This window comes from Gallus gallus, chromosome 4 (assembly GCF_016699485.2).
Source record: "Gallus gallus isolate bGalGal1 chromosome 4, bGalGal1.mat.broiler.GRCg7b, whole genome shotgun sequence".
NCBI classification, from domain to species: domain Eukaryota; kingdom Metazoa; phylum Chordata; class Aves; order Galliformes; family Phasianidae; genus Gallus; species Gallus gallus.
Window position 1 is genome coordinate 3,171,464 of NC_052535.1, and position 12,195 is coordinate 3,183,658.

The window sequence follows — 12,195 nt, forward strand, 5'->3', positions numbered from 1 at the left end:
GATTTTCCTCTAAAGACATACCCAGCTGGGCACACTGGAAGATGCATGGAACCCTGGCCTCCTTCACATGCTATAGAACAGAAGCCTCAACAAAATGATTCCCTTCAACCAGACATGTCAGACATCTTTCTCATATTAACAAGAAGGAAAATATTGTCTTTTTGGATTTAAGGTTGGAGAAGTCTTGGCTTCACCTCATGTAATGTAAGAGTTAAGATATCTTAAGGAAAGCCTGTATCTTTAAAATTCCATAGGTCTATAGTCTGCTTAAGAAGTCTGCTTGTAGCATGTACTTCAAGACTATGAAAATAGAGGAGACACTAAAGATTCCTAAAACCAGAACCTTTAACTTGCAGGAAAAGAAGTCACAAGCCATGCTTGCTCACAGGCACTGCCAGCACAGCACACCAACATGTTTTGAGACTTCTTAGGGATTACAGGCACAGGGCAGGTTGTTGAGCACAGGTATTCCATCAGAGCATCCAAGACTCTCAGCCCGTAGCTGTACTGACACCAATACTCCATTACCTGTAACACCACGGAACTGTGAGTATTGCTGGTGAAAAATCTTGTGGTCCCTGTCTTTGACGACTGCAGATGGGCAGAGACGCCCATATCGCTGCTACCAAGAGATACTTTCATATGAGGATCCTCCTCTTCCACCAGAGATCTAAGAAGGTGAGAACAGAGAAATCTTACGATCAAACTCCTATTTTCATTAAGTGCAGTCTTCTGGGATGACAAGTAACAAAACCGAAGCTATAGGTCAAGAAAACCAGCAGGCAACAGAATTGTTTCTTTTCGGTCCTCGTCAGCTAATCTGAGGAAGTGAAATACCTACAGAGCATCATTTCAAAAACCTTATTTACAGGCAATGAATCCCCTCCCCCACAGTAAGAGCCTTGCACACTTATTTCCATGTGTCCTCCCAGTATTTTAGGATGCTTGCAGGAGTCCCATTCTGTTTTCAAAATCAACTACTGCATCGGATCGCAGGGAAAAGCTGGAAGATTTCAACATTAAATGCAACTTTAAAGTTCAGTGAATTGCTTCTTATGGCATACATCATCTACTCACACATGAATAATAGCAAATAACTGGTAGAGTCTCAGCTGTAAGCTACTTTTAGGAACATAACAAGAAATCCTTCAGGACACAATACTCAGACTTTTGCTACTAGAGGCAATCATTTCATAACCTTAATTTGAGATCTGCCTGTGCAAAGTTGCCACACACTCTGATTCCAAGCAATTATTGCCCAAATTCAGATGGAAAGGGCTAATTTAGGAAGAACTGTTAAGGATTACCGCTCCATTATTAGCCTTCCACTTGCATCTTGAGATGTAAATTGGATTTACATAGAGATATGCATATGAGATTCTAATTACCCTAACCTGTAATTATTATAAAACGTAAATAAATTTCCTCTCCAGAAATGTTACCAGTTCCCATGAATTCTGTAAGCTAATACATTACCTATTAGCATGCATACCAGTCTAATGCATATATACACAATATTAATTAGCAAAGAAAATTCTCCTGTCTGTGTATTAGTGGCTTAATAAAGACTCCATGTTTCAATACACATTCATAGCAACTTAAAATAAATGCTGCTACAGAATGTATCCCAGATTTCAAACATGCAGGTAAACACATTGGCCTCCAAGCTAGTTTCAGAAATTGCTTTAAGCGATAAGAATGTGTTTGAATTATTTGGGTTTTTCCCCAGTTTTGATTGAGATCGCTGTGTAAAGATGACATGAGAGTCTGCAATTGAAGGTGTTTGGTTTCTTTTTGAACAGCTATTTCCCCCCCAACTTGTTTTGGTCCATTGCCTATAGAGAGCAGTTTCTGAAACTTCAGAGTTATTCTGATAGCACTGCTGTGCTTTGTTCAAACCCATGGTTACATGAGATACAACAACATATTCATACCAATTCACCATTCAACAGCACACATGGGTTTGAAACAAGGAGATTTTATGCATACAGACAGAACAGACTGTAGGAACAAGGGCACATCGAGATAGCTTTGACTTGCAGTGTAGCAACCCAGTAGTGAGACATCTAAGAAAATTCATCAGCGCAGATGTGCTGCAGTAAGCAATTCAGTCCTGTCTGAAACCAAATCATCGTATTTGTAACATAAATCCAGAGTGTGATGTCAAACATTACAAGGTGTGTTTTAACTGGAAGCTCTCTCCAAGCTCCTTGCCATACAATAGACACATACAACTTAATACAGCAGTAAAGCAGTTGCCCATGACCTAAATTCACTTTGTTCAACAGCATTTTGTTGGTTGGTTTTTTTTTTTTTTAAGCTTGACTACAGTCTCATCAAGGAAGCACTCACAATTTCAAGGGACATCTAGCCTTTAAATTTGGATGTCCTTCTAAGAGAAGAAATATAAAGTCACATTGGGAGATGTCTGACCGTGGGCGGAGAGGGACCACAGAGTCACCTGGCATGAATGTCACTGTATTTGCTCTTGAAAGACCTCCCAGAAATGTCACATCCAATAGCTGTTCTACAAAGGGGCTTTAAAAGCCTTATTCTAAACTTGTGTACATTCCGTTTTTTTCCATTTCATGTTAATCTCTGACAGGAAATAATGGGTGGAACAAGGGGGAAAGGTTTTAAAGTGAGACAGGGGAGGTTGAGGTTAGGTATTAGGAGGAAGTGTTTCACCCAGAGGGTGGTGATGCACTGAACAGGTTGCCCAAGGAGGCTGTGGATGCCCCATCCCTGCAGGCATTCAAGGCCAGGCTGGATGTGGCTCTGGGCAGCCTGGGCTGCTGGTTGGTGACCCTGCACATAGCAGGGGGTTGAAACTCAATGGTCACTGTGGTCCATTTCAACCCAGGCCATTCTATGATAAAACTTCCACTGCTTTGTCCTAATGAGGTCCTTTATAGCACACGACCTCTTCTTACTGCTGCACAGCCAACAGAGAGGATAAAATCTATGCTGAAGTATTAGCAGCACTCCAAGAGACCCATCCAACACCTGATCGCCTGAATCCAAGTGCTGTGACATTCATGGGCAAGAAAGAGCCCTCCCAGAGCAATCAGAAGTTAGGAGCTTGCCATTGGCATCACACCACTGGTAACATTTATCTGCATATAAGGCCAGAAATCCATCTTTGTAAGACAAAATTAAAAATGCAGGAGCTCTTCCACACCATGTGATATCAATATAGAAATGAACAGAAACAAGTCCTGCCTCACATACAAGATGAATTTAAAGCTGCCCTTAGAAATTACAAACTATTCAGAATATAACTTTAGTTTTAGGGCTGTAAAGTGAACCCTTAGAAATACCTCCACCACTCATGCCCAGAACACAGGGGTAACATTGCTCCTATCTGACTGAATTCCCAATTAAAACACAGTATGTACATCTGCCACATTTGGATGCTGCCACCACAGGCATTATTTATATTCATTAACATAGGCCTGCTAAGCACTATAATTAATTAGATCATAATGAATGTAAATATATTGATTGGTACTTTATTGCAAGCACAGTATATCACAATAAAGCATACTACCAAAAAAGAAAGCTAATTCATTTTCCAATTAATTCTATTGTTCTGATCAATAGAAGTCATTAAACAAGAAGAACAGCTGTAGCATTCTTAATTGGGGTTAAAAAAGTTGAAGGAGGCAGCTACCACTGCAACAAGACGTACTGATAACTCACCAGTAGCTGTAAGTGTGGATATTACATCACTTTCAATGCATACAATTGCTCCGGACGGGCTTTTCAACTTTAAGCATTAAGAACAAGGGGATGCTGGAGTTCAGCACACAGCATCAGCATTGCAGTAGCAAAACAGAGCAGCTTCCTGACTTGCTGCAGCCTCTCAGCAGTTCAGGGAAAGCCACGGGAGGTTAATTAGCTGCTATCACAGAAGAAGCTGTCATTCAGGAGTTTGTTGTAACCTCATGCCAACTCTTTCAAGTTTCTTCCTATGCCAGTGTAACCAAGCATGCTTTGCTTTCTCATGACTCCAAGTTAATCCTCCAACTGATCATTTTGTAGCAATGAAATATGCAAAGCAGCCTGCATTGTATGGATGTTATACACCCTCATTTAATTGCCCCTGTCAGTTTGAATGACAATTACTTTGCTTTTCACCATTTTAAAGAATTAAGATCTAGACTGCCCACTAACTCCACTTATTCCCTACAAAAGGTCTAATTTCTCACCTTTTACTAGATGAACAAGATACCTGAATACTCCAGTTGTGCAATCAGCAACTGGAAAGATGGCCAAGCCAAATGTTAAGCTATGAAAAAATACCATTAAAGCTCTTGAACTACTGAAAACAGATATGAATCCACAATGACTTCTTCAGAGCACAGTATGCTTCTTCTGTGCAATCACTGCTAATCACCACCTCAGTGGAGAAAAAGTTCAAATCCCATAATACTATTTAATCACAGGATCAAGGTGGAGGCTTGATGAGGGCTGAGCGCATCCCCAGCATCACTTCTGGCGTGTGCCAATACCACAGCATTGAGCAACAAAACTTTGTTCTACTTCATACTAAGACATTCTTATAACAGAGATCTTTACTACTTCATGATCTGTCAAAGATATGGAGTGGTACAGGGCTGCTCTGCATGCAGCTGTGCATGTATTTTGGTAATGAATCTATTACTGAGAAGCCTAATAAATACAATGAAACTCCTTATACTATTAGATATAGTAATTCTTTGCTTTGTATGCATAGTTCACCAAAAAAGCTTACACATCACTTATCTTACTGATTTTCTATTATGAACAGATGTTCCAGTTCCCTAAATAATGCATGTAGGAGCTCCTAGGAGCTCCCCAACAAGCTAAACACCACCAAGGAGCTCAGTGAGCATAACTGATATGGTAGCATTGTATAAAATAAACTCATAACACTTCTACTAAGAAATTCTAAAATCAGTATAACAAAGAGGAACAAATTACAGTCACTACATCTCACATTTCATCCAATCTGAATCTTCTAATGACACAACTTCAGGCCATGCTTTATTCTGGTAACTAACTTGCACACTTGTCCCCCACTACAGCAACATCTCATCTTTTTCTTATTTTTAAAGAAGAGTTCCTAACTTCATTCCTTGGTGGTGTCCATAATAGAGTAAAACAAACCCATCTCATCAGCTGCTAATTGTTTCTCAACATGAACTATCACAAAGGATAGCACAAGCAATGAAAGCTTGCATTTAACATGAGCTCAGCCAGAAGAGAAGGACAAAAGGCACCTTTTTTTTTTTTTTGGACAGGTTGGCAAACCAACCAGAACATCCAAATCTGTTATTGCTTTAAGGGAGTATGGCATGGGGCAATTGGTGCTGTATGCTGTACCCTCTGCTGCTGCTAAACACCTGGAAGTAGGAGAAACAAGAACGGCACTGGAAGGATCTACAAAGTGACGTGCCATGCATGTTTAACAGCCATAATTTTAATGGATCAATTAGAGGCTGACATAACAAGGAACACTTGTACTTATTCAGTTACCATCATTTCTTAAAACTCCATTTTCACGCTGCTCAGCTGGAAGGGGCTGCTGCAATCAGAACATGCAACCCTCTACCCCAATGAATTAACACCGCACTGTCACTGCTATGGCTGCTGTTTTCAATAGGAGTTACAGCTGTTGGTGCAGCACCACTCACACCTCGTATATTCCAATATCCTGGGATTTTATACCTGACCTTTATAGGTTAGAAGGGCATTAACAGCTGAACACTTTAATATTTGTTTAGTACTACCCTGAGTTCTTTGAAATCTATGTTCAAGGAGCAAAGGTACAAAGCTTACTGTTCCTTGAACTAAGCAAATAGATGCTCCTGTATTCATTTTTCCGCCCTTTAAAATGAGGTTGCTCTCTAATATTTTAATACTATAATATTGCATTATGAGAGCAGAAAGACAGCTTCTGTGTAGCAAAACAAACCATGAGAAGTTGCATATTACTCTCAGTAGGCTCCAAGGGTGCCAGAAGAGGTGGATAAAGGACTCCAAACCCACCAAACCCAGCAAAGAATGACAAGGACAGCTCAAGGATGCATGCTGAAGGGCAGTAAGCAGATGTGGGTGGACTCCTGGCTCTAATTGCAGCTTGGGCACAGTTGCCCATGAAATACTCATAGCATTGAGCAGCTCCTGCTTCCAGCCTGGCTGTGCAGCAAGAGGACATTGCTTCAACCTGCAGCAGTCCTTTGCTCCTTCTGCACACTGGGTCTTTGCAAAGAAGAGCTGTGAGGGTAACTGCCTGAGAAAGCGAGCTGTGATGGCAAGGAAAAAGCTGTAGGAAATAAATGTATAAGAGCAAACCTACAAGAAGGAAAGCAGCAAATCAGTCCTACGGAAAGAAAAATTATAATGTCATTTGAGAGAAAGCAAATGCTCACTGGGAGATTTGCACTACCTACTTTTACAATACGAGTTCGACATTTTCACCATAGATTTAGACCACTTCTAAGGCTGACATCAAGCAGGGAAGCAAAGCAGTCAGTGCAGTTCTGCGAGCGCCATCACCAGAAGCATGAAACCACCCAGAATGGCTCTGACAGAACCTCACTGTAAGCAGTCAGGCTCAGGAGAACCTACTTCAGCTATCTGAGAAATAAAGTTTATTAAAAATTTTGAGACAAAAGCATAGAAATCAAACCACTGCCAGTATTTATTTTTTAAAAACAAAGTGAATGTTAAGCAATGCCATTTGGACTCCAACACATCTCACCATCCCCCTGACATAACACTCTGGCACAAGCACACGATGTCAGCAGACACCAAGGAAAGCAATGGGAACATTCAGGCAATGAAAGCTGCTGTACCAAGTGCCAATGGAACCAAGCAGGGCAGGGGACATGGAAGTAAGGGTAATCCCAACATCACTTGGAACATTTTTGTGCTACTTGACGTGAAGCCAAGCTAGGACCAAAGGCCAGCACTAAATTAGGTCCCACAAAGTCAGCAGCAAAGGGCTGAGCAGCATCCACTGCTTAGGTCTCATTTCCCAACATGCACTGAAAACATCTCCACAAACTTATTTCTTCAACGACTAAAAACTACCCGAGCTCTCAAGCTGTTTGTTGAATAATTACAGCCCACTGGTTAAATCAAATATGTTTTCCACAGAAACAAAGCAATATTTGGCTCAGTCATTGCTATGAAGCTTTTGTTCCTCGCAGTATGCAGTCACTCCAGGAGCTGTGGTGCCACATCCACATTTATCTATCTGACAAAGGGTTTGTGTTCATTGAGCCATTCATACCTTAAATTCGCAGGCATTGTTTAACAATGCTAAATTACAAGTGCTTCTCTAATGACATTTTGCCAAAGTTGGTCTCATTGCATTGATTCCTACCATTAACAAACAGAAAGCAGAGCACATACGCACGCTTTGTAGTTCCTCTAAAGAACTATTTTATGCCCTTGATGTTCAAAACTGCAGAATGCAGTCACTCAGAGGCTTCATATGTTATGCTGCACTGACACATCCTGCTCTCTGCCCCTCATGTTTGGTTTTAAGCATCAGAAATGTAAGCCCTAATTCTGGCTGCACAGCTTAATGCTTCCCACACATTACAGGAAACACTGAAAATATTTTGCATGCACCGTTCTGCCTGATGCCATTAAATTTAGTTTTCGTATACACAGAAATCATTAAATTAGCAGAGTGGTTCCTTAGAATGAAAGCAAAGCTAATGGACTAATACCCATTTATATTTACAGTGGCACCTGCACATTCAAGTTTTGGTGATAAAAAATATACATACTCCACTGTATCCCTGCAACAACTTACTCCCATCCTTGTTCTTTGTCGAAGAATGGTTGATCTCCAATATGCTATAGAGGATAAATCTGAGTGCTTCAAGGCCAGCCAATTAATACCCAATATTCCGACATCACGGCTTGGTAATTAACCCTTGTGCTTCCTGCCTAGGACCTTCTATCATTCCTCTTGCTGTCACTTCTCACAGTGGTTTAGTACTCCTTCACTACACCCTCCTGGGAAGACTGGAGCTTTTTGTGTTTGGTTGGCTTGGTGTTTTGTTTTGTTTTAAGGTTTGAATTGTAAATTGTTCTCCCCTCCACATTATTTAAGAGTTTAGATGTAAGCACATCAGATTGTTATCTTTGCGTACTTGTCAATTCCAGGATAAAGGATAAAAACTCATTTTCACAGCTGATAATGCAACAGTCTCAGTCACTGCTGGACTAAACATTACAGCCATGCTATGAATATGTACTTCCATTTTAGTGCTTTAACTACACATGATCACTCCACAATCCCCATTAATCTCAACCAAAACTCTATTACTTTTAAGACTCCACTATTCCCCATGTGCTCTCTACAGAAACACAGCTATCCCCATCCAACAGAAACTACCACACAACACTACAGCAAGTATAAAGCAACTGCACAACGAGGTTTACCCACAACAATAAAATTAGGGCAAAAACAACAAAGTGGCAGATGTGGTATTCTGGCTGAATAGGTCATGTAATATATTCAAGATAATTCATTGGAAGTGATTTAGTACAGCACAGCATGATGCCATTACTGCAAGATCACATAGAAAGAGAAGGTGAGTGGGAACATTTAAGTCATGGAATCACCTCTGAAGGTCTGACCAGAAAAAAACATCAGTAGCATTAAGACATCTCATGACAACCACTTTCTTTTGTTTCACCAGTTTATTACAATGAATTTCGATATTTTAAACTTAGAATAACTTGCAGAAATATCTATTTAAAAGGCAAAAATAAGATTAACAGGCATAAGAAGTGCATGCAGTGGGACTAAAAATAGCCTTCTCTTTAGGAAACAAACCTCTTCCAAACCCTACCTCCTCTCTTCAATTGCAGGCATGCACTGTCAGATTGTTTTCAAGCAGTATTTGGGGTGACTGACATAACAGCCAGGAAACAATTGCTCCAAGTGGAAGCCTTGCCAAAGGTGAGCAAGCCTTTGCTTTGGTGTGAACAGAGCACTGTCTGTCAAACACAGGCAAGAGCCCAGCAGACGGGTTTGCTACAGATGCCCAATTGAGGCAGTAGATACACAATGTGGTCACAAAAGCCACCCGTCAATACAGCTGGTCTCTGAATTATGCACACACCCCTTGCTATATCACTGTAGCACAGATTCAAAGAGCTCACTGTAGAGCAAGTCAGAGATTAGGAAAAAAAAGACACAAAAAGCATTAACCTACATAAGCAGCTAAAACCAACGCTGATTACTCCGGAGTATTAAGAACTCATTCTACTTTTCTGCACACCAACTTCCATTACTGCATTGCATCGACACGTTTCAAAGCCAGACCACTCGGGATGGACATACTGTGTCACAAAGCCTCTGATAAGGATATCTTTGGACCACTGCATTTGTTTACTTCTCATACCATTTAGTCATCGATGGAAATGCATCCAAAGAACAGCTTCCATTTAAAAATATCAAAACGCTGCTCAACAGAAAAGGAGAGATGGCACTAATTTTAGACACACATTATTCCACATGGAGATCCTTTTAATTCAATTTTACTTATTTTTAAACACAGCATGTCGAGGACAAAGAACACTCAAATCAACATCTAGCTTTCCAGAAAATGTTTTGACTCGAAATGGGATTAGAGAGGCTCTTGTTATCCCTGTTTCTAGTATTGAATTACTTGTCACTATTTTTGCCATCGAAATGTTGCTATTGGATTAGTAGGTGCACATCACAGTACTTTGATCTCCTGGTTTACCACAACCGTTTCTTCCATTCCTGTAAGAGGAAGATGTGTGCAACTTTGAGAAGCAACCTAAATGACATTCCTACTGTGAATAAGAACATTCTCCATAAGTCCCTCACGTATGGGATGACATCATTAATTTCACGAGCATATTTCACTACACCTCAAAGCTGCTATCCAGAACCACAGTGACCTGTTCTCTAATTTAGAGCTTTCACTCTTAACTTCTGCTTACTTCAACCTACATTCTGTTGCTGGTTTTTGTTTGTTTTCAAATTACCCGTTTTTAAAACACGGCCAGCAATAAATACCTGCAGTTCTGAGAAATCCTACATTTCCTATTTAACATCATTCACTGCTTCCTTCCCTCTGGTTTGCTTGCTGGAACTGCTCGCCTGCCTCCACCAACACCGAGCTACCTGTGCCCACCCCCGCACAGCCAACACAACAGCAATCACAAGTGCTTTCACCAGCAGGGCATACACCTGCTGTAAGAGCTTTCGCACTCATTTCAACCACCCAAGTGTATTCTAAACCCTGCGGAAGAAAATGCAGAAGGTCTCCACAAAAGCACACACCTGCACATATATCTGCACACTGTGAACATTCACACCAAACCACAAGTTGCATTATACCCATGTATGCTGGTCATATGCCAGCAGCCCATTTCTAATACAGCCTTCCCCTATGAAACATCCCTGGATCTCTTGGTGGACCTGGGGGTAATCTCAAGCTGTTCACGACCAGCCCCACCAGGAGACAGGTTGCCTGTGTTTCTCTTCAGAGGGACCCTTCTCCCTCTGAATAACGCGAGGGCTTTCTGGAAGGCTCCTCAAAACTACAACTATACCTGTATATATGGGAAACCAACCAGCAGTGATTCGTTGCTTCTCCTTTCGCTGCCTGAAAAGCAGGACCAGCCCCAGTGCAAACAGCAGATTTCACCATACCAGAACCATTTGTACTTGCCTACAAATCCATTAGCTCAACTTCAGCAGGTCCCTTATTTCATATACTACCTGCACACAAGTTTCCTGCAGCAGAGGACTCTCTCAGGTAAGCTCTTTGCATGCATTCTGCAGCTTGGGAACAAACTTTTAAAGCAGAAACTGCAGTTAGACTTATTTAGCTGTGCAGATCACAGGACAATTAACTGTTTTACAGGGGTACTTTGTACAGAGATGCCTGCTTCCTCTGAGCACCAAACATGCTCAAGAGCCACAGTTCAGCATTCCAGTACAGGGAAACTAAGGCAGAGTTCAGGTATGAGGTACACAGAGCTCATAAAAATCTCGGAGTCCCAACAATGTGTTTGCTCTCTACATAAGTTACTTATAAATCAGAAGTAGGATGAAGCTTCTGAAGCTAAGGCCAACTTTAATTCAAGAAAAAGCCTGAAGAATTGGAATTTCATTGCAAGGATGACAAAAGCCAAGCCTTTAAGGTCTCCTTGCTTTACATTACAAGTATCACACTACAAGCTTATAACGTTAAGTTACCAAGTATTAAAGGGACTGAAGTTCTAGTTTAGATTTGTATACTCTGGATCCAAAATATCAAATGTGGAAGTGTTCATCTGTACATTCAATAGCTCTATGGTCATATTTACATCAATAGATGCACTGTTTTACATGTCACTTCTGAGTATGCACTTGGAAGAAGCCCTTTGCCAGCATGCAGAGCATTATGTAGGGGAGAAAACCTACAGCTGTGAAGGTGAAAACGTATCACAAAACACTTAGCAAATTTAGCATCACCTCTGCAATGGAAAGGATGATTCCATCGCCGATGTTACCGACCAATCTAAATCACAAGGTTGGTTCTGCCAGTCCACACCTATCTAATCAAATAGGTGCGATTTTGTAACGTTTCTTTTATCTTATGAAGTACATGAATAATTTGGAGGCTACATTTGGGAGTCCTGTCTATATCAGGGCAGTAATAAACATCTCCATAAGCATTCAAATACACAGAATCATTATGAAAACAATTCAGGCTGCTTCTCACATATTTCTTGTGCTCCAGATAAGCTCAGTGTCATATAGTTACATCTGATCACTAAACCTGTTCACATACTTCCAACACATTGAGGTAATCAGCTATACAACCCCCATCATAAAAGCTGAAGCACGCACAGAGCTCCATTAACAACTTAAAGGCAACACATAAAAGCATTCTGTCTGAGCTGCAGACAGATCAGACCTGGCTATTTCTGATGTTGCTTGCATTTAGCAAGTACTGTAGTTTTAAAAACACATCAGACAAGACCAAAGACATTGCTACTGTGAAATGAGTTCCAAAGCCTCACAACTCTGAGGGTATTTCACATCTAGTCATTAAAAAAACACCTACAGTAAGCAACGATTTATTGGAAATAGCTTATTTTCTGGCAGCCTTAAGCACATTGGATGTACTCCGTGACATAAATGCTTTAAGCCTTGCCGTG

General features: G+C 40.8%; 1 protein-coding gene and 1 non-coding gene across 11 annotated transcripts in view; both read right to left on the reverse strand.

Annotated features, from left to right (window-relative positions):
* Nucleotides 1-12,195, reverse strand: part of KLHL9 (kelch like family member 9) — a 68,318-nt gene that overhangs the window by 17,687 nt on the left and 38,436 nt on the right. For all 10 annotated transcript variants that reach the window (XM_015278242.4, XM_046939998.1, XM_046939995.1 and 7 more), the window contains one exon: nucleotides 529-670. In XM_015278242.4, the coding sequence (XP_015133728.1) occupies nucleotides 529-670 (142 nt within the window). The remainder of the gene's footprint in view (nucleotides 1-528; nucleotides 671-12,195) is intronic.
* On the reverse strand, nucleotides 6,502-6,611 carry MIR6689 (microRNA 6689). Its single transcript, NR_105559.1, has one exon. It is a non-coding gene; the product is annotated as a microRNA 6689 (primary transcript).